The sequence below is a fragment of the Aulostomus chinensis genome, chromosome 15, assembly GCF_037954235.1.
Source record: "Aulostomus chinensis isolate RoL2024-O1b breed Wild chromosome 15, RoL_Achi_v1.0, whole genome shotgun sequence".
Taxonomy (NCBI): domain Eukaryota; kingdom Metazoa; phylum Chordata; class Actinopteri; order Syngnathiformes; family Aulostomidae; genus Aulostomus; species Aulostomus chinensis.
This window is the reverse complement of record NC_141334.1, coordinates 15,472,501-15,498,734: the sequence shown is the minus strand read 5'-3', so window position 1 is coordinate 15,498,734 and position 26,234 is coordinate 15,472,501. Positions and strand designations below refer to the sequence as shown.

The 26,234-nt window shown below is 41.1% G+C and overlaps 3 protein-coding genes and 1 long non-coding RNA gene across 13 annotated transcripts in view; 3 read left to right on the top strand and 1 right to left on the bottom strand.

Annotated features, from left to right (window-relative positions):
• Positions 1-356: 356 nt before the first annotated feature.
• Positions 357-6,154, top strand: LOC147248921 (APC membrane recruitment protein 1-like). The gene is made up of 2 exons (XM_086226740.1): positions 357-545; positions 1,673-6,154. Exon 2 carries the CDS (start codon positions 1,777-1,779, stop codon positions 4,795-4,797), a length of 3,021 nt encoding a protein of 1,006 aa, XP_086082866.1. The 5' UTR covers positions 357-545; positions 1,673-1,776; the 3' UTR covers positions 4,798-6,154.
• Positions 6,155-6,763: 609 nt separating this feature from the next.
• zc3h12b (zinc finger CCCH-type containing 12B) lies at positions 6,764-16,699 on the top strand. Of its 4 annotated transcripts, none has more exons than XM_086226736.1 (6): positions 6,764-6,832; positions 10,747-11,489; positions 11,634-11,773; positions 12,162-12,396; positions 12,849-12,955; positions 13,053-16,699. In XM_086226736.1, the coding sequence occupies exons 2-6, from the start codon at positions 10,879-10,881 to the stop codon at positions 14,477-14,479; spliced, it is 2,520 nt and encodes an 839-aa protein (XP_086082862.1). In that variant the 5' UTR covers positions 6,764-6,832; positions 10,747-10,878; the 3' UTR covers positions 14,480-16,699. The 4 variants fall into 4 exon arrangements, with proteins under 4 accessions (XP_086082862.1, XP_086082863.1, XP_086082865.1 ...); XM_086226737.1 differs by having other exon boundaries at positions 6,776-6,891; XM_086226739.1 differs by having other exon boundaries at positions 6,788-6,886.
• Positions 16,700-20,454: 3,755 nt separating this feature from the next.
• On the bottom strand, positions 20,455-24,355 carry LOC147248919 (uncharacterized). 7 transcript variants are annotated; one of them, XR_015119417.1, is made up of 5 exons: positions 23,876-24,355; positions 23,278-23,490; positions 22,754-22,818; positions 22,573-22,649; positions 20,455-21,709 (listed from the first exon to the last, which is right to left on the bottom strand). It is a non-coding gene; the product is annotated as an uncharacterized LOC147248919 (long non-coding RNA). The 7 variants fall into 7 exon arrangements; XR_015119413.1 differs by having other exon boundaries at positions 20,457-21,709; positions 22,573-22,818; XR_015119415.1 differs by lacking the exon at positions 20,455-21,709 and having other exon boundaries at positions 22,087-22,649.
• The window catches only part of LOC147248918 (moesin a), a 16,459-nt gene continuing 13,638 nt past the window's right edge, over positions 23,414-26,234 (top strand). Inside the window, exon 1 of the mRNA XM_086225729.1 lies at positions 23,414-23,725. Coding sequence (XP_086081855.1) covers positions 23,714-23,725 — 12 coding nt within the window. The 5' untranslated portion in view covers positions 23,414-23,713. The remainder of the gene's footprint in view (positions 23,726-26,234) is intronic.

Genomic DNA, 26,234 nt, shown 5'->3' with positions numbered 1-26,234 from the left:
TTAATCTCAGCATGGTAAACACATAACAAACAAAATTATATACATGATATGCTATGCCCAGGGTTATAAACAAAGCTTGACACAAAGTGGAAACATCACATAAAAAAATAAGTAAATTAATTTAAAATAATATGAAAGATTTAGGGCACAAAATTATGATCCTAACAGCTTCCATACTGCATGAGGTAATGTTCAAATGTATGATTTGTTTTTGAAGGAGAAATGAAAGGGTTTACTTTTTAAACAACTTACATTCATGAATATAAAACCCGGGCTATTAGATAAGGCCGTAAAAAGAAAATCCTTTTGTTACACTTTCTTACACACAGTTTGCGTCATTAACATGCGCCGGGAGGTGAGTATCGAAAGGAGTCCAATATGTCCAGTGCTCTAACGCTTGGGCTTTTGTGAGAATCAGCGGGGAAGTCGGCATGTATGGATGAAGTAGACGCAATAATTGAAATCCTACGTTGATGGTGCGTTTTATAGTGATGGGATTTTACAATCTCCGCCGCCATCAAGTGTCCTACTTCAGTCATAAACTGGTGAGTGAAGTTAGCACTGTTAGCATGCAGCCCAGCTAGCATACGATAGCATTAGCTTTAGCTGGACACAAATGAAGTCCAGCCTGTTTTAAACTACTCCGATGCTCTGAGTTTACTACATTTCACGTAGTAACGCTAACGTTACGCTCAAGTTGGTATTGTCAGAAATCTTAAGCGTTACAAAAATGACGTCAGGTTCATGCTGCAAGATTTTAGCTGCAGCAGGTAAGTTTGTTGACTTTATGATTTTTGATGCTAATGCGGGATCTAAATTTGTATCTGCCTGACTATATTTATCTAAAAGTAAGTATGTAAATGTTTACAAGCTGGACTGGTTAGGCTCAGACCCACACACTAAAAATAAGTACATGAAATGTTTGGAATATGGTGACCCACTTTCCAGTTAATACTAAGCTGCACCACAACGTCGAAGCTAGTTACCTCGGTAGCATGTTGCGCTCTTACCTGGGCTTTTGTTTCATAATAGATTGCTGGGGTGATTGATACATAGGTTTTATTTGATCTTTCATTTAGGTTACGGTGACAAACATGCATGAAATGGAAAGTTTGAACTTGTTAAAAAAAACAACAACAAATGTTCTATTCCCGTGTAAACTTTGAGTGACTCATGATGCTATTTTCATTTTTTTTTTTTTACCCACAAAGGGTGGTTCTTTGGTTTTCTATTAAATCCACATGGCCTACTTACCTTGATCTTAAGTGAGGCTGCTTACCTGAGTCTAAGCTAGTAACAAACACGGAATGAATTTATTTATATTTATAAAACTTTAAATGTAATGTTAAGGTTATTTCATGATTCAACAAATCATACATGAGGACACAGTATATGAATAAGAAAAAAATGTAAAAAAAACCCTGAGGATTTATCAGAGATTAGCAAGTTAAATGATAATAGTTAACGACAATGTAACCCTATTATAAATTTATGAGATGAAGTAACAGGGTTAGCCATATCGAGTCTGACATTTCATTTATGACACTACATTGATGACACTACCGGACTTGTTTTTTGAAGTATTTTACAGCGTGCTTCTGTTCAGTGGAAATGTGTTTGTTTGATAGTGTTCAATAGAAAACTTAATTTATTGTCAATTTTCTCAATACAGGGCTGCTATAAGATGGAGGAAACGCTCTCTGCAGTCATTTAGACGGCTGAAGATTCAGCTACTATGACCTCTGTTGGACTTAAGCTCTTGTAATCATAGCAGCAATGGCTTCTCGCAGTATTGAAGAGCTCCCCAATGACCACAAGGATTCTACTGCAGTCTCTGGACAGCGTTCCCGATGTGGCCCAGATGACATCACGGAAGAGCTTCAGTCTGACACGATGAATTCTGCCGTGAAATCTCACAAACCTGGAAAATTTAAGAGGACTGCGCTGACATTTTTTGGAGTTCGTAAAAGTATCTGCATTTTACCAAACTTTTTTGGAGGAAGAAGTAAAAATCCAAGCAAGTGGTCTTCTAAGAAAGGAATCTGCAAAAGCAAAACACATGATGGGCTTAGCAAAATGAGTCACGATGACAATCTGAGAAGTGGATTCACTTCAGCTGTGGATTTTGAGTACCACAACCAGAGAGATAGCAGCTTTCACAATGAATGTAGTCTCCCCACAGCTGATCATAAATCGCAATCCCTCACCCGGCAGAAAAGAGGTTTGAAGAGTCTGTTTCATAGTTTTAAGCATCACAGAAACCATAGAAATGTTGGATCAGAAAAAACTGAAATGATCGCGTTGTCATCTCCTCAGTGCAAGAATGAGGTGCCTGTTGTCCGGGACAACGCCATCCAGTATGTCACAGAGTGCCTGGGATCAGAACCGGATGTGCCTGATTTAGCAAATGCTGAATGTGATTATTCAGTTGGTCCTGAATGTAACGGTGCAGATTTGGAGGCTGAAGAGAAGAGCGTGGAACATGAAAGCCCAAAGTCTGAGCTTGATGTTCAGATATGTGAAGATCAAATGGAGGAAATTAATTTGATGGCTGTCATTTCCAGTGAATTTAAAGAGAGTTCTAGAGGGCACAGCGAGCCTTGTCTGATTCTTCAGATGATGTCTGATGCGGCACTGAAGTCTGAAACGCCTGCTGGCTCATCAGATCAGCTGAACCTGATTTACGGAGAAGTTGCGTCACTGAAGAGCTTCGATTCACTCACTGGCTGCGGGGACATAATTGCAGATCAAGAAGATGACAGCATCACGGAGAGCACCGTTTCTGGAGAAAGGAGTAGAAATGGAGGAAAGAGGGCCTCTTGCTATCTCACCTATCAGGGTGGGGGTGAAGAAATGGCCTCACCGGCAGATTTTGATGAACAGTGTCTTGGTGATTTCTGGGGAAATAATGCATCAGAAGAAACTTGCTGTACTTGTGACCAAGAACATCCAGATTTGACTGCCAAGCTGTCATCCTCTCACAATATGGACTTAATGAACAGTAGCAGTGCACAGCAAGCTAGTGGCATGGACACTTCTTCAATTGCTGATGTGTTCACACCTCCCAGTGAGCATCAGGAGTCAGTTCCAAATAGTGATGAGGGCTACTATGATTCCACCACCCCGGGGCCAGAGGAGGGACAAGATAAAACGGACCGACTGAGGCCGGACAGATTACCCCGGGACAGCTACAGCGGCGATGCACTCTACGAACTTTTTGCGCCTGATGAGAGTCTTATTAGTCCACATTATGAAAACAAATCTAAAGTTCCCAGTTCCAAACCAAGCGAGTATGCAAACAAGACAGTGGATGTGACTGATTCTGCCTTTGTTCCTGATATGAGTCGATTACAAATAAGTCCTGAATTATATAAAGTTGAGGACTTTCTAGAGGTGCCGAGAACGTGCAGTAACCCCTCTGAGTTAAATACAGTTGACCTGCAGGAAATGGATTGGAAGACAAATTGTAATTTGAATCCAAAGCCCCAAGCATCAGTCAACAAGAACATTATTGAAAGGGATGGGTTTGAAGAAAAGGGAAATATGCTTGCCTCCACAAAATCTTTAAACGTGGAGTGTGAGCAGAGGCACAGTAATATATCATTCGAAAGTGACCCAGATTTTGAACAATTCAGTGAACCCAAAGAGCAGCATCTTGAGGAAAACAAACCCGTGGCTTTACCTTATAGAAATATTAATGCTCAGTCTCCAGATTGCACCAGTGGTTTGGATGATGGGCAGACAGTGTGTTTCTCACAAGCACTAGTGGACTACACAAAGAACTCTCAGATGCTGAGTAACTTGCACAATAGTGTGGACGGTTTAGAGACGAACATGCAGGCCTTACCTACCATAGTCACATTCGATGTCGTGGATATGCATAACGAGGGTGAATATGATGAACAGATTCACATGGAACTGGAGGAGGACATTTCATCACCCTATCAGGAATTTGAAGAAAGCTATCTACAGAAAGACGCCTTCGCCGAATGTGACTATCAAATGTTAGACTTGTATGAGCAGAGCCTGATCAGTAACACATGGGCAATCGCTAGTCTCCCACGGCACCTAGGCCTTACAAGACTCAGCCAGTCCATGCCTAATCCATTGTCTGTAGACAGGAGAAGTAGGTCTCTGGACACAGAAGGCCTTGAGCTGAAGACGCCTGATGCATATAGAGAGAACAGAGCTGCTATCGTTTCTGGCCCTCAAAAGGAACAGGACTCTGAGAGAGATTCTTCACCGTGTTACAAAAAGAATGTACTCCTGTCGGCATCAGAGCTGAGAGACAGTGGTAGCATTATGGCCTTATCATGGCAAACAAGGTCAGAAATGGCTTTGAGCCTTCCTCTGACAGACGGGGAAGTTACTGAAAAGTCTCACAATAAAATGCAGCTAAAACACAACATATTCTCCAATTCACCAGGCAGAGGTTTTCCTAACACTAAATCCCCACACATTTGCTCGGATGTGTCAGACCGAGTGTCTCGTGATTTAATTTCACAGGATACTGAGCTTTACTTTCCGTTACAATCAGATTCTTGTTTACCTCGTAGCACCTTTGTTTATTCTGGAATGACAGGAGAGGAGGCATCACATGATGTCAGTGAGGATATCGTGTGTAAAGCTGCCACTGGTTTGCAATCATATAGTCCGTTTGGTCAAAGCAGACAAGTGGGTAGTCGGGAGGGAGGTGTACCTCATGCTGGAAGCGCTGGCGTGCCTAAAGATGAACCACCCAGGGATGTGGCGTGCCCTGCAGCCTGCAACAAACTCCCTAAAACAACCTTCAACTGAAAGGTTCTCAAGTGTATAGATGGAAACGTCAATAAGATCACATTTTGTAAGTGCCAATGAATGCTTTTGTGTTGCATCAGAAGGAGTATTTGTGGCTTAATTTTTACTTGAACAAGCATATCTTCTGAAGTGTTTTTGTACACTGTGACTGCAGTGACATGAATTGAAATAAGCCTGAAATAATAGAATGTGCGCTATCATACTGAATCGAGTACAATACCGTTTCATGGGCAAGTCAAACGTTATTTGCACAGTAAACAGTCAAGTCACACACATCTAAGCCCATTGTAAGTAATGAATGTCTTATTTATATTGATTGATCTTTTTCTACAATGTCTGTACCCATATGTAGCCTTAGTATCCAGGTCGCTTCAATAATGCTTCGTCATCAGCCTGGTTTCCATAGCGCAGCCGTCTCTAATTTACCTATTGTCTACAAACACACTTTTTACTTTATAAATCTGAGTTATATTTGTGTTTACTGCATTTTCTCATCCTCTATTTGCCCACATAAGCTTTTATATCATTAGATGTGTTTGTAGCTGTTGTCTTGGTACATCATGTTTCAAGTCAAAGGTGAAGAAAAGTGCTCATAGTATTGTTACTTAAATGAAATAAAGTGTAAAATTGACTATTTGAATATATCAATTCACTTTATAACACGTTTTCTGATGGCTTTTACCACGGGGTAGACTTTATGTGGTTATGTTTATCTGTTTGGACTGAAACCCCAAAACAAGAGAAGGTTTAGGTAATGTACAGATGGATTAATCGCTATTGCTCCTTGACTTTAGCGATCATTTCCTTCACTGTGGATAACTCGCAAGCTGTTTTATTGGTATTGAATATCTGTGAAACAGTTACAGAGTGGGGAAGTACATAAGACATCAACAGCGCAGCAGAAAAATATCTTAAATGATAGCATTAAATGTGGAGTTGGACCTCCTGCGCGGGGCTAAACTATAAATGATGCGCTCTGTTACTGCATTACTGTAAGTTTGTTGGGGTAAAAAATAATCCGAAAAGGTAGAAGTTTAAAATGGAATCAAAAAGAGATGTCAAAACATTTCTTTTTTTTCATATTTTCTTGTGAACGTAATGTTTTTATTGGTCGGATGATGTAGTTTTTACATTGTAACATTGAACAGATGTCAAAGAATTTGTATTTATATTCCCAGCTATTTGTACACTGTAGCTGTATGTAGAATGGTTATTACAAAATGTCAATATTCTTTCATCAATGGTTTACCTTTGTTTAATGTCTCAAAGTTTTATCTGTTACATTTGGGAATTGCTCTTGAAAGTCTGTTTATGTTTTGTCAAAGTAGAACACTGCCTTATACTAAAATAAATGAGACAAGACATATTTTTCAGTATTTGTTTTCTTTTACTCAGGCTGGGGCGGGGAAACCCTGACAGATCACCAATCTGTTGTAGTGTTGACACACAAGCCAGAACCTGTGAGCAAGTAGCAGAAATTCACGTTATCTTTATCACCCACCAGATGATAAAAAGTCTGATTCATATCTTGGACCGTCGTGCAAGAGGACACAAAGCTTGCATTTAAGCGAGTCAATATTCAGAACAGAGTGGGCCACTTAATTATGGGCTCCTAACAGGATCATGAAGAGATAAAAGTTGATTTTAAATTCCTGTTATAATGAGAACTAATTGTACCGTTGAGTTTTAAACAATATTAAAATATTACAAAATGCTTCACAATTTGCGGATTTTAAATATTTTAAATATTGGGAGTAATATTGTGTAAGTGTTAATTAATCGTTCTTAGGAGGTAGCAGCCACACGTGCAGCACTCAACTATTATAAAGAAATAAAATGCATTGATTAAAAAACATATATATATATAAATATATATATCTCGGTCGTTGTCACTTTATTGTGACCCTGGTGTGGTCTCACCGGTGAGTCTCCTTGTTTCCCTCTCGTTATCTGGCAACCCCGAGCAAACTGCGACAGCGTCAATGGCAGCAAAACATCACCGTTCCAGCCCGGCGAGGAGGATGACAGCAACAAGGTGAGATTGGAACTGTTGGAAGTCAGCGATGGCAGGGATCGACTTGCACTGCCTGTAAGGTAGAGGATCGCGTTGAGTTACTATGATTTCACCTCAGTGTAAAATATGAAATGGTCGTCAACTTTATCTGAAGTTGCTGTAGTATTCCGGTTGATGTTAGCACACGCTCAAAGCTAACAAACGTTAGCAACCTGATGTTTAAGTTAGCCTCTAAAGCTATTGAGTTGGCTGCTAACTACCTAGCTCGCTGTCGTTAACCAAATAGACACGAATTAACTGACACAGTTGATGGTTAGCGATTGCGTGCGGCAAATTAATTGATATTTTGTCTTTCGAATTACCTATCCGGCCACTCTAGCCATTGACCAAGAGAATGAACCGAAGTACTAATGTGTTGCTAAGCTAATATGTTGACTCTCCTGCTGTAACATCAGACTAAGGTTAGCATGTTAGCGTGTGCTAAACGTAACTCGGGCCCTGAGGGTATCAAACCAATTATCCTCAGTCAAATTCAGCTGTAAAATGTTTTCAGGTATATGAGTAATAATGTGGCGCATTTAGTGAAGAATGTATGGTAAGTATGAGATAAATTGTGTTGTCATTTGTTTAACCTTCCTCCATTTCCCCCCTCTGAGCTCCTAATGCTGCTGCTAATGAGACCCAACACTTCAAATTTTGTTTTGACAAGTTAGCAAATGAATTTAGCGTTAAACTCATCGAAGGTATTTGACATGGCAGTTGCTGAGGCTTCCTGGGCGGCAACTGCCACTGCGATAAATACAGTATGTGGATGTAGTTGCACGTATATTTAGTGAGCTGTTAATTATAAGTAACATTAGCTGAATCTTAATTAAGTCCTCACGTCTGTGTTGGATAGCTGTGATATGCACTTCCCACCATTTTAGCTTAATATAAATCATCTTGAATTGTCAAATCAAATACACAAGTACTAGTAAGAAACTGCCGCTAAAAAAAAAAACGTGAAGGAAGAGTAAGAAAAGAAATGATTAAGTAAAAAAAAATCCCTAATTGAAAGAATACAGTTGCTCAAAACTTTTAATTTTTTCTCATTACATCATATCAAAAAAGAATGGTAATACAGAGGCTGAAGAAAGTTATTGCTCAAAGTTGATTTGTCATTTTCAATTTATAGAGAATCAATCCAGCATCATGGTACTAAATGATAAGCCTATTTTCGAACTTAATCATTAAGAGATGGGAACCTGTGATTAGCCATGTGTCCATATGTTATTTTTGATAATATAGCAGCTAAATTCTGAGTGCAGATGATGAAGAAAGCTTGCACAAAATATATTTCTTGTGCTGAAAAATACAAGCGTTTGAGTGTGTATGAATCTATCCATAGAGTGACCCTCTAGCAACCGAAGAGTCGCTGGTTCGATCCTCACTTCCCCCGGTGACCATGTCAATGTGTCCTTGAGTAAGATACTGAACCCCTCATTTCTCCTGATGGCCCTGCGACAGACTAGCAACCTGTCCAGGGTGAACCCCACCTCTCACCCAATGTCAGCTGAGATAGGCTCCAGCCCCCCCACGACTCTTAACCGGTATAGCCTTATATCATAAGCGGTATAGAAAATGGATGGATGGATGAATCTATCTCATAGATTATCAGGTGCACTAGATCATCTACCTCAGGCAGATGGAGGACTTTAATGGTATTGTATATTGATGGATAATTGTTACCTGACATCTTTGGTATGTAGCAGTGGAGACATCACTGGTCTTTAGAGGCTCTAATACAAAAGAAGTGAATTGTCACCCTCTGACTAATATAAATAAGGAAATAAGATCTCATTTTTGTTGGTAACATCTGAGTGACAGCCTATTATGTATCTCTCATTGAAGCCAATTCACACCAAGTTTCTGTTGTTTGTGCATGTCAGTACTTTACAGCTTAAACATAACTCAGATTTTGGCCCAACTTTTAGTATAAAATTTTTTTTATCTTTTTCCATCTTTACTGGGTTTTTTTGTAGCTACGGTTCAAGACCACATTCAATCTGCTAAGCTGATTGTGTTGCACACTTGGGTTTCAGATTGCAATAAAGTAATAAGAAGAGGTTGATTATCAACCATGCATCAAATTAAGATAAAAATGCATGTGACATTAAGTAAATTTTTGAATGGTACTTGCTGGTCCTGAACTCTGAATTTATCAGGCTTGCTTTCAAGACAATCCAAATGTGCAATATATGTAACACAACTGACCTTGGTATAATTTATGGATACTTTGTAGCGTCAGCAATGTAAAAGATGGTCTCGGAGACCTCTTCACTTGTTGCTATGTAACAGAACTACGAGAGCCTGTGCGTGTGCAGAGATTGTCTGGAGGCCTTGCTGAGTCTAAGCCTGTGAATCTGGAGGTGGAAGGGGAAGGATTCAAGAGCTCTGCTCCCTTTTACATATATTGATGTTGTCATAAAATGTCTTTAAAGGCAGTAGCAGTGGGCTGTGTCTTTCACTATCGCTACAAGTTCCACAATACTGCCTCTCCTTTTACGTTTCAGTGTTCAAACCTTTGTTTGCTCTTGTCACTCAATTTGTGCTCAGTAGAGATGCTGTAAGAAACACAGAACAGACATTGAATGGTATGCATTTGTAGCCACGACCGACCTGTGTATACCATGAACATGGATCTGTGTATGACCTGTCCCGGTTAAATAACACAGACAAATAGACTGATTCAGTTTGTGAGGCCATTTTTTTTTTTTTGTCAAAGGGAGAGAGAGGTCATACATATAAGAATCCAGATTGTGGTGATCTTTTTTAATGGCCTGCAATGATGGCGATCTAAGTAATGTCAATTTTATTTCAAAATGTGCTGCCTCAAGAGTTTTAATGTAGAGAGTAGTGTAGCTGTAAGTGTTCTGCGTTTACTGGCTGCCTGAAGAGAGATGATGAGCTGTGTTTGCGTTAGTCGTGACTTGTAAAAAGGAGTTAGCTGATGACAAGGCTGTGTTGCTAAGCAACACACATCATGGGCTGCGCCTCTTGAAGCTCGAAGCTGGCTGCATTGTATCTGCTCTCCACAAGACTAGGGAAAAGTGTGGTTTTGTGTGGCTGTTACTAAACCAGCTTGTAATTGAAATGAGTTTGATTATTATTATGGATGTGTAAAAATACAGTTGGTAGCACTCTGCATTTTACACTGTAGGCGTCCTTGAAGTCCCGCACTGTTTTACAACACTGGCTTTCTTCCCCAAGGAATTCTGTTCAGATCAGGATGGTCTGTCACAGGGTTGAGACCCTGGGATGGATTTTAGCCCACTCTTTCTGTCTTGGGGTTTTGTGAAGTCATTCGCACACTTGACATGTTTCTTGCTCAAAAATTACTTGAGCAGTAAGTCTATGTTTTTTTAAGGGGCAAGGGCTATTGTGCAAAACATTCCAGTTACGACTGCGTTTCATTTTAAAAGCAATAGACCAAAGGGACAGGCAAGTTTTATGGAGATTGTTTTATTTCTTTTTCTCCCCTCTTTTTTGTTATGTTCCAGTGAATACTCACAAGTATAAGACTAGAATAAGACTTGTTATTGTGGACTGTATTTTTGAATGCATTTGCAGTTTATGAAATAGATTAATTTGCTGTCACGCTATGTATTTGGATGTAAGACTTGCAGAGAAGCCTGAGAATACTTCTGGCTAATGTGTGTGTATGTGTCTAAATTTTCTCTTTTCCATGAGCTGGTTTGTTGGAAAAAATTCTCACTGCATATCAACAACAGCTAGGGGACACTAGTTTATTTATGCAACCCTTCTGTGGAAGATTATGTATTGCTGTATACAAATTAGAGCTTTAAGTGCAATAGTGTAATACGCAGTGGGTGTTGTAATTTATCGTCTTAAACATGTTGATAACAATACTTCCCTTTTTTTTTGCTTTCTTTTAGGATTAAATAATTCCCAAAGTGGAGACGTATGTGTTAAAGTTCAGCAATGAATAAAATTCCCTGGTGGCAGTGGAGGTGAGGAAACATGGGGTGGAAATCTGAGGTGTCAAGGCAAACGTGACAGCATGGTCCATGTTGGAGAAGCTCAAAATGGAAAAACACCCATGCAGGGAGGAGAACATTGACTCAAGCAAGGCCCAGCATGCAACAGATGAGTCTGAGGATGGAAGCAGCTCAGAGAGTGAATCTGAGGAGCAGCAACACCAGAAGGTTCTGGTGAGCAGCAGTAAAAAGAGGGAGCCCTTGGCGGTCACAAAACCCCATCGCCAACTCTGTCGCTCTCCATGCCTTGACCGGCCCAGTTTCTCCCAGAGTAGCACTGTGCAAGATTTTCGTGAGGATGAAAGCAGCGCAGGACCAGCGATCAAGTCTGCTAGTGACCGTGAATACCAGACAAAAATGGACTTTGCTTTGAAGTTGGGCTATTCGGGAGAGCAAGTGGAGACGGTGCTCAACAAGTTGGGGGCTGCTGCGCTTATAAATGACATTCTTGCTGAGTTAGTAAGGCTTGGAAACAAAGTAGAGCCAGAAATTCAACCTTGCAGCAGTATAGCCACACCAATATCCCGTTCCCCCTGCGTCAAAGAGACTGTTAGTCCTGAGGTATCAATGGAAGATGAATCCGTGGATACCTTTGATAACCTCAGGCCCATCGTCATCGACGGCTCCAATGTGGCAATGAGGTAAGATGCTATCAAACATACATGCTGAGATGTAATTGGTCTGCTTTATACAAAAGGAACTCACAGTGCAAAAGTATTTTCCTCTAATGGATGTCCTTTTTATCAGCTTAAGTAAACCTTTTACCAATTGGTTTTGTTTTCCAGCCATGGAAATAAAGAGGTGTTCTCTTGCCGTGGTATACAACTTGCTGTTGAATGGTTCCTGGAGAAAGGGCACAAAGACATCACTGTGTTTGTCCCAGCCTGGAGAAAGGAACAATCGAGACCTGACGCTCTCATTACAGGTAGCGTAGCCATTGTCACTTTGTCAATTATGACAAAGAATTGTCATGGCAGTCATTTAGGATTCTCACAGGGTCTTTCCGGTAGACACTTATGGAGATGAATCCAATAGATCATTCCAAACTACATATAAAGGAAGGGTTGTGTTTAATACTACTCTAGACTATTCTAAGTATTTGAAGATATACTGACTGTGTAGTTGATGTCTGAGGTTTGTTAGTGAGAAATAGTCAACCGACATGCCAGAGTGTAAAATGGTGTCTATATGAATGAAGAATGATTTTTGTGATGAAGTCATGGTCAGCAAGAAGAGGGTGACGGACGATGGATGGAGTTAGGGTGAATATTTAATGAAATGGTGATGGACATGACTTGATATTTCTCTTTCAGATCAAGAAATATTACGCAAGCTGGAAAAAGAGAAGATCCTGGTTTTCACCCCCTCTCGGAGAGTTCAAGGCAGGAGAGTGGTGTGCTATGATGATCGCTTCATAGTGAAGCTGGCTTATGATTCTGATGGAATTATTGTGTCAAATGACAACTACAGGGACTTGCAAAATGAAAAGCCAGAGTGGAAGAAGTTCATAGAGGAACGCCTCCTAATGTATTCATTTGTCAATGACAAGTAAGCAACTTTGATGTGTTCCTATGTACACCTGTACATCATTGAGTATTGTTTTCTTGTCAGAGGGTAAAAGTACAAACGTCTCATCTTTAAACTTTGTCTTTTGAACAGTACAAAAATTCAAAGTACAGTTTGATCATGTATACATTTTACTTGGGCACACCCAAGGTTTTATTGTAAAAACTTGGTGAAAGATAATCATAGGAGCAGATACAGATGAAAGTAAAATGTACACCACCTTTCAACCCTGCAGTACATGCAAAAAAAAATGTATGAGAGCTTTTATTAATTCGACTGTAATTATTTCTTAATTTATGTGGTATCATCTGTCAAGCTATCGTTTTAAGAATGAGATTTTATACAAAATTAGAAACGTTTTTTTAAACTTTTTTGTGTCAGAGATGCTTTTTCATTTCATTTTAATTAAATAATGAATCATTTTCACAACATAGATTCATGCCACCTGATGATCCATTGGGAAGACACGGTCCAAGCTTAGAAAATTTCCTTCGTAAGCGTCCTGTTGTCCCAGAGCACAAAAAGCAACCATGCCCCTATGGTAAGTTTCCCTTAATGTTAGTTGGCAGCAGTGACAAACATACATGAATTGTTTTTGAATGGTTTTCTTGACTCAATCTACTTTTTCTTTATACAAGGGAAAAAGTGCACATACGGACACAAGTGCAAGTACTATCATCCAGAGCGTGTCAACCAGCCACAGCGGTCAGTGGCTGATGAACTACGGGCCTTTGCCAAATTGTCTGCGGTGAAGACGATGAGCGAGGGGGCCTTAGCTAAGTGCGGAACTGGTCCAGCAACTGTAAAGGGGGACAGCAACTCTGAGGTCAAACGTGTGGCACCCAAACGTCAGTCAGACCCCAGTATCCGTTCAGTGGCCTGTGAACTTCCAGAAGCACTGTCCGTTGTTAGGAAGTCTGAGACAAATTCAGTGCCTTCCCTCGTGTCTGCTCTCAGTGTCCCCACCATGCAGCCTGCCAAGAGCCACGCAGCTGGGGCCTTGAACACACGATCAGCCAGCAGCCCAGTGCCGGGGTCTTTACAGTTTGCACACAGTTCTTTGGAGCACATGTCCAGTGTACAGTACCCACCCATTTTGGTTACCAATAGTCATGGCGCCTCTGTTACATACAGTGAACAGTTCCCAAAGTATGACTCAGTGAGTGACCATGGATATTATTCACTGCACAGTGACTTTTCAAATATGAGCATGAGTAGTATGCATAACGTCGACAGTTTCTGTAGCATGGAGCACGAGCATGGTGTGTATCAGAGAAATCCCAGCCACTGCCCTGAGTCCTGCCTCAGCCATTCAAACAGTGACTCCTTTTCCTCGTACGGGGACCTGTACCCAAGCTCTGTGGACGGTAGCTTAGATGAGAGTATGAAGGGGCAGCAGCAGTCTCCCGCACAGGGTAGGATGCAGACATTCTCCCACGGGTTTCGGCATGAAGCACTGACCAGGGTACAGAGTTATGGACCAGAGGATCCCAAACAGCTTCCCCGTAAGCAGTCTGGAGCTCATCTAGCGCCACATATCCAGCATGCTGCAGTGGGGGCCAGGTCTAGCTGCCCTGGAGACTATCCCTTAACTCAGAATGTCCTTCCACCTTTGTCCTCACAGCCCACACGGTCTCTTGGCATGACGCGTATGGACAGCATATCAGATTCAAGGCTATATGACAGCAACCCAATGAGACAAAGGCGCCCTCCACTGTGCCGCGAGCAGCATGCAAGCTGGGACCCTCTACCTTGTGGTAATGAGTCCTACGGATACCACTCTTATCCACTAAGTAACAGCCTAATGCCATGTTGCGAGAGGGTGATGGTCCGCAGCATGCCAGACAAAATGGAGCAAATTTGGAACTCACCATGGGAGAGCCCGTCGGCAGCTGAGCACCAAGAGCGGTATGTCGTCCCAGACCACCTGTATCAAACATATCGGAACCTTTGTAACATTTTTCCTGCTTATGTAGTCCATTCTGTAATGGAGAAGAACCCTCATTTGACGGACCCTCAGCAACTCGCAGCTGTCATTGTTACAAAACTGAGGTCATTTCATTGAGGGCCTGATGTTTCTCATCATCCAAATTGATGCGATAAGGGAAATAACATTTTGATTGCAAAGATCGGCACTTGTTAAACGTTGCTACATGTGCAACATCTGCCCTCAGGAGTTTTTTTGTTTTGTTTTTGTTTTTGTATATTTTTTTTTTTCGGTGTGCGTTGGAAAATCTGGCCGTCTGATTTTGCATCGCTAAGATGAAAATAAAAGAAATCAGCATAGAGGAAGTTTATTTGACGAGGAGAATTGCAAGCTGTTTCACATATGAAGGCTACCTTTTTTATACTAAGTGTGGTGCACATGATACCAGGCAACAGCCTATTAGAAATCAGTTTCATAACACATTCATTGTACCTGAGCAGGAACTGCATACCTGCTCTGCGATCCTCATGTAACTGAACCCGTCACCTTAAGTTTTGATAAATATTGTGAACAATTTTCAAACGTCTTGCAGGACTTTTAATCAATGCTGCAGCTCAATTTAGATTGATTCAAATTATCGTCTTAAATTTTTGATGTTCAACTGGTGGAGCGTCAAAGTTGACCGATGTAACTTGAAGTCTAATTTCACATAGGTAGCTAAGGTTTCCCTGAAGTCTGTCTGTACATGAGTTCATGTGAACCAAGTGGATTAATAATGGCCCAGCTGCATAGCAACACACTCACGCTCCGACAGTGGATCCAACATTTGCCTTATCAAAACTGACAGCGTGTCAACATTCGTGCACCATGTAGCTTTTATGAAGATCTTGTTCAGGTGGTGTGATTGTGTTATGGAAGTGTTTCTGGTGCAGTGGAACTATAAATAACCTTTCTTAGGCCTGCCTCTGTTGTAAATAATTATTGTGGTTAAAAAAAAAATTTGTGCATTTCTTTTAAAGATAACGTAAGAGTGAGGTAAGTACATACCTCACAGCATGAAATATGACATTTAATGGCCTTATATCTGAATGACCTCACACTTAAGTCGTTGTCTGATGGGTTTCAATGAAAGCCTTTGTCATTGAAGCCTCCTACTTTCAAATGTAAAGCACTATCTCAGTATCTAAAGAGATATATTTTCTCAGCCTCACTTACAAAGCTACTATTTTGGTAGAATTTGACAGTGCACAAAACAAGCCAAAAAAGAGATTTGACTTGTGTACAGGTGCACACCTATATGTACATATATTCACACAAAAGCCATTATTTCAGAGTCATTTATAAGCTGCTAAATAATGCCAAAAAAGATAGTATCAGTATTCAACATAACATCACATTTTGGTTCACATGATTGATTGATTTTAGTATAAACATGTCTTTGGATAATTTCCTATGGTGTATTGTATAGTTTTGGATTTTCCTATTTATATATTGGTCAGATTTGGTGTGCTGATTCTGTTCAGTGTAAAAATATTATTATATAATATATAAGTATTTGTTTCAAACAGTAGCTCTTCTGGACTCCTTCAAGTTGTCAGTTGAGCTTATATTTTATTTTTTCCATCCCCCCTCCCCCCACCAGGAGCAGGTTCAGTTCCTCAAAGACAACTTTTACTCACACTTCAGTAGAGTGGGCATATATTCAGAGAAACCTGATTGACTTGTCTAGATTTGTACTGCGATGTGGATTAATACATTTTCTAAAGGTTTATTTTATGTATGATTGGGTGCATGACAGAGACCGAGAACAGGGACGACACAAGAAATTCGTCAGGAGGAAAAGGAATTTTGCTAGTTGTGTTCAAGCGTCTTTGCATGTAGGATAATTATTCAAAAAACCAGCTTGCACTCTTAGTACATTAGACCATAAATGGTTTATCTGCTTCCAGGTGAAAAGTGGAAATTTTCATATTAAAACACATTCAGAGGAACGTGTCCTCTTTACAGTTCAGTCCAAACGTTCCAAATAAAAAGGTTAACTGATTTCCTCTAACATTTGCTCACAGTGGCATTGAAAATATTCTGAGCGGCCGAGGAAAAGTCATCCAATTGCTGCCATTTTCCTGGTCTGTTTCGTGCATGCAAACATAGTTCAGCTGAGATGCGTGAGGACGTATTGAATAAATGTACTATTAGAGATGGTGTTTACATCACAGTTTGCACAAAGGATCGCTGTAATGCTCAATATTTACTTGTTACATTTAGATGAACCGATGAAAATCCATCCTTGATGAGAGAGAGAGAGAGAGAGAGAGAGAGAGAGAGAGAGAGAGAGAGAGAGAGAGAGAGAGAGAGAGAGAGAGAGAGAGAGAGAGAGAGAGAGAGAGAGAGAGAGAGAGAGAGAGAGAGAGAGAGAGAGAGAGAGAGAGAGAGAGAGAGAGAGAGGAGAGAGAGAGAGAGAGAGAGAGAGAGAGAGAGAGAGATGAGAGAGAGAGAGAGAGAGAGAGAGAGAGAGAGAGAGAGAGAGAGAGAGAGAGAGAGAGAGAGAGAGAGAGTGAGAGAGAGAGAGAGAGAGAGAGAGAGAGAGAGAGAGAGAGAGAGAGAGAGAGAGAGAGAGAGAGAGAGAGAGAGAGAGAGAATGAATGATATTTTGTCAAGAACAATGTTCAGTAATTGTATACAAATATGAAATGACTGCTAGAAAGCATGACATCGAGACATCGAGGATGATGTTTGGCTTTAACTGGGAGACCGACTCGCTCCATTACAGATGTACAGTAAGCAGCCGGTCTCCAAGGATCACGGAGGGGTTTTGCTGTGCCTTGCAGCACATTGCTCTCAGGATGCTTTCTAATTTTCAGTCTTTATCTGCCAAAAACCAGTGGTTACTGGCAAGATTCCGCTCTGATCTAGTAGTGATATGTTTTGTGCAAATCCTACATGTAACATGTAGAAACTTAAAGTTAGTTATGTACAGTAGAGGTGTGCAGATGGCATTGCCAATCTTTGTACTTTGACAAATATCCTAGTTATGCACCTTGCGATTTTGGACATGAGGCTAGTAGGGCAGGATTACATGGGTATAGTTGGCGTCCGCGCTGAATTTGAGCATCGGTGTTCTAACATTTGATTTCACTATATTTTTCATAATTATGCGGCAGTTGTTAAGCCAGTGATTAAATTCCACACTAAATGGGGGCCCAATGGTACCATTGTTAGATGACAGTACTAAACTGTAGTACCATTATGGCCACATCTATTACCGCTCTCAGGACAAAGTGCTACAAGTGGTGTGAAGTAAAATGTGGATACTGACCATTTAAGGCCTACCCTACTAGCAAGTTAATGCTATGATTGCATTTGAAGGGAAATGCCACCTAATTTTCTCCTCGACTGACGATTGAATTGCATGACCAAGTATAGCAAAACGCTGGTATCGTTTCTTTGGATTCTGAACAGGAGGAGTTTCCCCTTTTAATATTTAATCTAGAGGATGACCGTTTTGGGTGTTTTTGTCATTTTGAAAATTGATTGTAAACATAAGATAAAAGAAATAGAACATGATGACATCACTGATCCAACTGTTTGCCTTTTCCATTGAGAAAGTATTCATCATCCTGGTCTAAATGACAATGCATGAATACTTCGAAAATTAGGTGGTATTTCTCTTTAACAGAGTTAATTATGCGAACCCAATTTTTGTCTTGGCGGTGCTTAAATGTTATATATATATATATATATATATATATATATATATATATATATATATATATATATAATGTCTTTATCACATTTAGGTACAACCATGGTGTATGAACAGTCATAAAGAGAAAAAAAAAACATTTGAATGTGTTTTTTGCTCAAATGAATTTTGGGCTTTGCTGACTTTGTTTTTTCATGAAAAAGGACAAGGCCACTTTGGGCCGGCTGTCTGTTCATGAGAAGGTGAAACAAACTGCCTAAATGTTTCTTCATGTGAAACAATCAGATTGCAAGGCTGCTGTCAAGGTTGTTTCTGGCATTTGGCTAAAAGTTTGCGTGCCATCCTTTTACCTCCAACTAGTCTAATTGTGGGAAATTCCAAGACTTGAACTTAAGCTAAACCGCGATTACTGATCGAGAAACGAATTTGAAGCCACAAGTGTTTTGACTCCTCGTAGGTTATCGTGACAGTGAGATCCAACTTTACCAGAACCCGGAATAATCAAACAAACCAGCTAGAATACAGCAGTCTGGATTGATGTTCTGCTTTGTATTCAGAATGATTGACGTTTCACATACCACAATAGATACGATTTTGTTCCCTGTAGAATTAATCTCAGCTCTTTAAAGGTTAGTTTGATCTTAACGCATCACCCTGAACCCGGTTTGGTAGTTTTATGAAGATGTGCACATATGATTGAATTCTATCTTGAAATTTTGCTGTCAAGCTGGTGTGTTAACTATTTCTGGCCAATGTGCTCACTGTTTTCTGTCATTAAATAAAGTGCACTCATGAGCAAATGTGGGCTTAACAAGTATAGAACAAATTCACATTGGGAGCCCAGCAGCCGTGTGACTCGAACGCTGATGGTAGCTGCCCTAATCAATGCGGTCAAATCCCGTTTTGACAAAGTCCATCTGGAGAGTTTTTGCACATTGAAACGTATTTTCTCAAATCAATTTTGAGTTGCTGTTCCAATTCAGTTTTCACTCGACGACAGTCGCGCCAAAATTAAAACCCTCACTGTCATAATAAATTTGAAAATGTTTTATCTTAGCGCTCCACCTAAAAGTTTCACTACTGGCCGGAACGGTGGTCCACAGTCCCCACCCCTCCCTTTGTCAAGTGCCGCAAACAACTAAGCCACAAATGTCTAGAATTGACTTTTGCTTGTTGATACAAATTGTATCTATACCTTGAATGTAACTAAATATGAAATGTATAATATGAAAATAGTTTTATTTAAATGAAGAAAAAAAAATGCCATAATGTTTGTGACACTGTGTGTCACTGGGAGTAGCCCATCGGTATGTACTAACTCTTACTGGGTACAGTAGTTAATTTACAGGGACATTTATGTGCTACTACAAGTGCACCGATGCCCTGTGTACAACAGTAAGCATCATGTCCTCTCTGTACATAGTCACACACGTGTGTGTATATATAGAAAACTAACAGCTACTTCACTTGTTGAAAAACTTTGGATCATTTGTGTTGTGACCCGTGCACATTGGCTAAGTGCATCGATTTCCTTTGAATTGACACTCTCTTTTATGCTATTTTAACGGCAATTCAAATCTTTTTAAGTCATACTTTGCCTAATAAAACATGCCAAAGTTATTCTTGGATGGCTTTGCGAGATATAATTTCTTGTGATTAAACACACACAGGTAGTCATTCAAGGAACTGTGTGTTCCAGAGAAGGAAGGATTCCACACATTGTAAAATAGGAGTACGACACACCAAATGCAAATCCGTGTCTAAGCTGGTAGTCGAAAACGGTTTAAAAGCATCACAGTGAAACTGCATTGTTGTTGGCTCATTGTTGTACATACTGAACTAAAGTGATGGACAGGAGGCAGACAGCACGACCAGTACACTGGATGGTAAGGTTAGGACCCGTTTGTCCTCATTTGTGTTTGATGTTCTTTAGCATTTAAAAGTGGAGTTAATAGGAATGCTTGGTGGCGGATTCAATGACTAACAAAGCAGAGCTGTGTTGAATTGTAATTCCTTTTGCTGTTAATAATTCATTGTAATTTGATTGTTCTGGTGTCCGAGACGAGCTCGCGTTCTGTTTGAAATGAACAGTATGCAGCTGTTGGCAGCAATCAAAACGAGTGGTATGACGACGATGCCAGTATTGTTGATGTACGCACATACATTCAGAAGCTGTTGTTCACGGAGGGAGATCCAGACCAAAGGGATTTTTGATATGTACACTTGTACAAACACACACAACCCATTGTGGTCAAGGTATTGTGAAACTCTTGCAGTTCTTGTTACCATATTTTAAATATTAATTGTCGGTGTTATGATGCCATGACAAGAGGTATACGTGTGCTAACACAACTGTACATTCATACAGTGTAATACTCAGGTTAAATCCAACTAACATTTTATATCACCGACTTGGTTGTGTTCAAAAATCGACAAATACAGTGGTGACATTTCTGAGGTAGTACATGTCTCCTGTGTGAGTAGACCGTTGTGTCTGCAGTGTAAACAAAAGGGAAGAATGAAGCAAGCTTTTCGTGTTGTGATGATCTGCAGTATTGTATTCCACACTGACTGGGAAGCGTTGCTTTTGTAGACCAAAATATACAAAAATAGACTATTTGGGTCTGTGGACTCAAACAAAATGTAAGTCTTAATGACAAAATGTGTTTCTCACCAAAAATAAAGCAAAATTCTGTTCAAAGTCTGTATCGTTTTATTGAGGGGGGGGTGGTTTTTTTTGTTGTTTGTTTTTAAATGGGATCACACATGATTACCCAAAAAAAAGTGTTAAAAGGTTTGTGTGGCTTTTGTTGATAGTTTTATTTATGAATATGCTTTGTATTCAGACCTATGAAATACATATTTAGCGCCTGGTAAGGAATCCTCTTACCAATTGCCTTTGAACAAAGAAGCAAAATCAGAGGAATCCGCTCAGTTTTCATTGTTTCTCTTGCCAGGCGTTGCCACAGCACATGCGCACCCTCTGCTGGGCAGCTGAGGACTTACAGCTGAAAATGCAGGTGTCGTTTTGTTTCTATTAATTTAATAAGCATTTAACCAGCATTTGCTATGATTATTTCCGCATCCTCAACAGACTTTTAATACCATAAATACATTTTCATTTAAATGCTTATAAAGGGCTTTTGGAGCCACATCAGGTTATGAAGAAAATGGCCAATGTCCATAAAATGTCTCGTAATGAGTGAAGTACTCTGTGACATCACCACCCTTATCAAGCTAGCGGTGAGATTCATGCAGCAGCGGTGAAGTCAACTAATATCACTCGGCTACAGCTATTTGTTTCTTGCAAAACAGAATTTTTGAACGCATGAAGTTCAGGGGTTTCTTTCAATTTTCATCAGAGCTGTAATGTGAACTGTTGGAGGTGGCGCGTGACCACATCTGCAGGCGCCACGCCATTAGAGGTTCAAACGGGAACACGTTCACTTCTAAGTAAAAAAAATTTTTTAAAAAGTGACCCAATTTTTCTTTACGGTCATCATTTGTAGGAGTTAAAACTGTCAAAATGGTAGCAAGCATCTTTGGACCAGGAGTTTTACAGCTGCAGAGGGACTGCTCAGCTACAGCTCTCTCTCCCTCTCGGTCCTTTAACCGTGGGTCACCTCCAACTAGCGGTAGAGTCGGGCGCCACTTTATGCTCCTGCCTGCAAAAAAAAAAAAAAAATCAAAGTTTTAGATGTCCAACTCCGGATATCTTGAACAGAGGGACAATCCGACCTCGTGTGTTCATAAAATCAATCAAGTCAGCACATATCAGTTTAAACCCTGTGAGTCTGTTCAAACTGAAGGGGTGGGTGGTTTGATTCCTTGGAAAGGGATAGGGCTTTTTTTTTTTTTTTTTTCCTGAGGAAAGATTCATCCATTTCAGATGAAGGACATCCTAAAATGACGTCCATCATTAAAATGAGGTGGCAGTATTGATGCATCGTCAGAAGGGCGGAGTGAGTCGAGAGGCCCGGTCACTAGATCCCTCATACAGGTCCTTTTAAATGTGTTTTATTTAAAAAGGAACATTGCACATAAATCAACTTTTCAGCTTTTGCATCGGAGCAGATGCGCTCGAGTTAGCAGGAAAGCTAGTGGCCCCTGGCAGGTTATTCTACCATACCAGATAGACAATACACAACTTTAAAAAAAATCAACTAGCAAGATACAAACGAGCAGTAAACTTCCTGATTCAGAAGGTGTTCACCTGCCTCTGCCCGCCACCACCGCTCAAGACATTGATGGTGATACTACACATCACGCAACAATAGCAAACAATACCGTGCTATGCAAGTGTATTACAAAATGCGGGTTTTGTAAAGTGCTATCTCATGCGCTAAAGATAGCACGAGCAGTGGCGAATGCTTCCATGACTCATCCCGCTCTATCACATCATCATGGCAAGAGGCCTTCAAGGTCCCGTCTCTGGTGATAAAGCAGTCTGCGTTGTCTGGGATTGTAACCTGTGACACAGCCAGAAGGTTTCAGTGAGCACAAAGCTACTCTGAGTGATCAGGCTCACCCTTTTCTAGCCAGAGGCCAGTTTAGGGTCCAGGACGAAGCTTCCAGACGGGCTGAAGTCACAGAGAGCCTTGATAACTGAAAAAAAACAAACAAAGAGTCGTCTTGAACAACTCCCCGTGAGCTGCTGCTGCCTCAGCTCACCACATCTTAGCCCAGCTGAATACTTCTGGCGCGGTTACCATCATTTCCATCCCTCCAAACTCATGCGTGGGTGAAGAGCAGTTGTCTCAATCATGTCGACTTCCTGTAATTCCATAAAAGCAAATATTAATTATTATTATTATGTATCCGTCGTTCAGTCCTCAAACCATTGACCTGTAAAATATATATATATATTTAATATATTTTGAATCTTAATTAGGTTTTGTCCTTTTTTCTATAAAAAAATCTTTCTTCAGAGGAAATGAGTGCAGACAAATGTGAAGGAGGACAAGTTCAAATTCCCCTAAAATATAAATAATTAAAGCGCAGATGCCTCAGCCTTGTACTTCATTCCAGTACTTCAATAAAAATTGATTATCATCATCAGTAGTAGTAGTAGTAGTAGTAGTAGTAAAACCACATTAGCTTGTCTTGATATTTGCCAAATTGCACAAACTCAAGAAATAGCCGAGTTCTCTGGTGAGTGAGCTTTAAATATGTTCTCTGACTGTGCTGCACCCCCCCGTGTTTTTTGCGGTGTCATTGAATTCTTCTGGCTGACCTCTACTAGAATATTCTACAACACCAGGTAGTTGTGCTGGTGAACTTCGTCGGGGGAGCTGGGTTTTGGAGGCAGGTCTGTAGCCATGATGCTGCAGCAGCAGCAGGCGGAGTCCTCGATCCGAGTCTGGCTGGCTGCTGTCCTGTCATCGGCCTGGGTGTGGTTTGCAGACAGGGGTACCGTTAGCAGGAAATCAAGCCTCAGTCCATTTCACTTTAGCGAAACAAAGAAAAATAGACTCCCTCAGGCTCGGGACCGAAAAATACAGCTCGATCACAAACTAGAAGTAACCGTCTCGGCAGGAAGGCGTTTGAGTGGCGCCGTTGTTCTGATGGGAAAAAGTTTTTTGCTGGTTCTGCAAACTGGTCGCATTTTTTATTAGTTTTTTCGGGGGGTTGTTTCATAAAATTTGAACCGGACGCAAAAGAAAGGAAAGATGCCGAAGACGGTAAGAATACATTCACATCATCATGTTAATACTTAATCTCTCTGTCACACACACGCAGACACACTCGCTCTTGTTGTATCGTCACATTTCCTCTGGTACTCACTGTCAGACACCTAACAGTGGTATTTTTGTGTATCTGGGGTGTCTTACGGGGTTCAAAAAGAGAAATCTGCGAAAACTCCGCCGTGCGCGCTCCCGCCTCTCAAAATGAGCGCCGTTAACGGCATCATCAGGCCTTCGGGCTCGCCGCAGCGTTACACCCCTTGGAACTTCGTCCCTCCGGCGAAGACCCGCAAATCACACTTTTGGAGTCGGGTTTCAGGGGTCGTTACCCGGTAGCAGGCGAGCTAGTCCTCAACAAGTCCTGGTCTCCGGCCGTGTCTCACTCAAGGAGGGGTTTGGTCTGTCATTCATCCCAGCTGTGCTCCACGAAGGCTGCTGGAGCAAATGGAGGCAAACTTAAAACATGGAGGAAGCACAAAAGGGAGCATCGGACGCCCCGGTGCCGGATCATTTCTCTGGTGTAGCTCTGAAGAAAGAGGACTGAACTCTCCTCTTTTATTCCAAAGGCATCACCATGAGTCAAAGGCCGTGTGTGGTTTCTAAGCCTTCACTTCCCTTTTGGTTTGTTAAAATTGTAATTTGGGCTGTAATTGGCCAGTGAGGTATAACACCCTTTAAAGGAACATGAAACTTTAGGTCCATTGTTGCTGGTCTCAGACAAACCAAACTGATTGCTACTCTTTTCTCTGTGTGGATGATGGCGCTCAAGCCCCCCCCCCCAGAAACCTGACTGCTAGTTAGCTTAGCTGCAATGAGTGCTAGCAGTGGGGGAACGGGAGAGAACAGTCTCATAAGTCATCAGCTACATTTGAATCCAAAAACTGTCTTTACCTGCATGAATAGAACTGGACTTACAAGATGCTGTTGTCCCAGAGTCAGACGCCACTGCTGTCCTGACAGGACGCAGCACCTCAAAAATCTCATCAGAACTCCAGTTGACCAACCAAAGTGAGCTGACTAGAACAGTGGATGCTGCTATTAATCGTGGCTGACTTATTAGAATGGGGAGGATGAGGAAGACAAACTAAGACTCTGATCCTGATGTATTCGAAATATGATAAACTCAAGAGGGAACTGCAGGCTCTGGAAGCTGAGGAGGACAGGCTGGGAGGCTGAGGCGGTCCAAGTAGTTTCAGGTTCCAAGATGATAAAACCACAGCATTGCGTAATTTACAGTTTGAGATAATAACCCTAGTTCTATAAATGCGGGCAAAGACTGGTTTGGATTAAGGTCTGTTAGATTTTTGAGGCAGTTTGCTCTCGCGCCCTGCTGCTAGCTAACCCAAAATAGCAGTTGGGGGTCTGTAGCGCCATCATGCACGCAGAAATGAGAGAGAGGAATCTATCTTCAGTTTTCTGTCTCTGAAAATGGTAGACGATTAGGACATTAACCAACGAAAAAAAAAATTGGTATTTTCCTTGAAGGACTGTGAAATTTAGATTTGGTCCATAATTTGCTCTGAGCTGCCACGTATGTCACCTGAGAGTAAAAGGAATATTAAGAAATAGCCTCATGACATGAAGGAGATAGCGAGTAAAACATCTCGCAATGCGCTGTAAATTAAACCAGCGCAGTTGTTTGCAACACTCTGTAAATGATGTTAAAACCTTGTAACATTTCTCACGTGAAAAACCCACTTCTGATTTCGTGCAATCGGAGAGTGCAGAAGTACGCCTGGCACGAAGGGTTGTGCTGGCCTTTGTTTTAAGCGTTTCCTCAAGATTCTGATCATCGATGTGTCCGCACTGATGTATTGATATTAATATCATGTGATGCCTCACCAACGTCGGCACAAACCAACGTTGGCTGTTGTCGGACAGCAATGCTGTTCTACAGCTGACGTGCGTGAGCATAGCAGAGGCGCTTACTGTAATTTTAGCCGCTCAAGGGTGGGATCCCTACAGCTGGGACTCTGCTAGCCTCAGCATCGCCAGACTCGTAGTTTTTCTGCTGCAGCTTCTACAGTAACAGCTGGGGACCTCAAGAGAGGCTCGTTGGCACTCCAAGTTAAAATAAACTCCGCCAGTGAGTGACAGTGCAGCTGTGTTATTGAGATCAGAAGCTTTTCGACCTTAGAAATGAGGAAACTGGTATGGAACAGAGGAAGAAGTGCCAGGCAGTGAATGATGGTGGGACTGGTGGATAAGTCAAACAGTGGGAGTCATGGATTTGAACCTTACGACGTGCTGCATGAGCCAAAAACTCAATATCAGTAGCGCCGAGATGTTTGTCCATTTTGCATTGAGGCAAAAATGTTTTAATGTCCCTGTCTGGGTTCTTTTAATTTTAAGGAAGTTGATGTCCAGGATGACACAGTTTAAACCCTGTTGCTTCTTGTTTTTGCTACTCTTTTTCTTTTTTTTTTGAAAGAGGGAAGTCAGATACACTGATTCAGCAAACGCCCCAAAGCTCTCTGGGTGCTCAGTGAAAGTTCTGTTCCTGATG

What these genes read in the sequence shown, in the direction of transcription:
- LOC147248921 (XM_086226740.1), top strand. Translation starts at nt 1,777, where the DNA reads ATGGCTTCTCGCAGTATTGAAGAGCTCCCCAATGACCACAAGGATTCT.
- zc3h12b (XM_086226736.1), top strand. Translation starts at nt 10,879, where the DNA reads ATGTTGGAGAAGCTCAAAATGGAAAAACACCCATGCAGGGAGGAGAAC. An exon ending in TATTCATTTGTCAATGACAA is followed by an intron (nt 12,397 to 12,848) that starts GTAAGCAACTTT and finishes TTCACAACATAG; the next exon opens with ATTCATGCCACCTGATGATC. An exon ending in AAAGCAACCATGCCCCTATG is followed by an intron (nt 12,956 to 13,052) that starts GTAAGTTTCCCT and finishes TCTTTATACAAG; the next exon opens with GGAAAAAGTGCACATACGGA.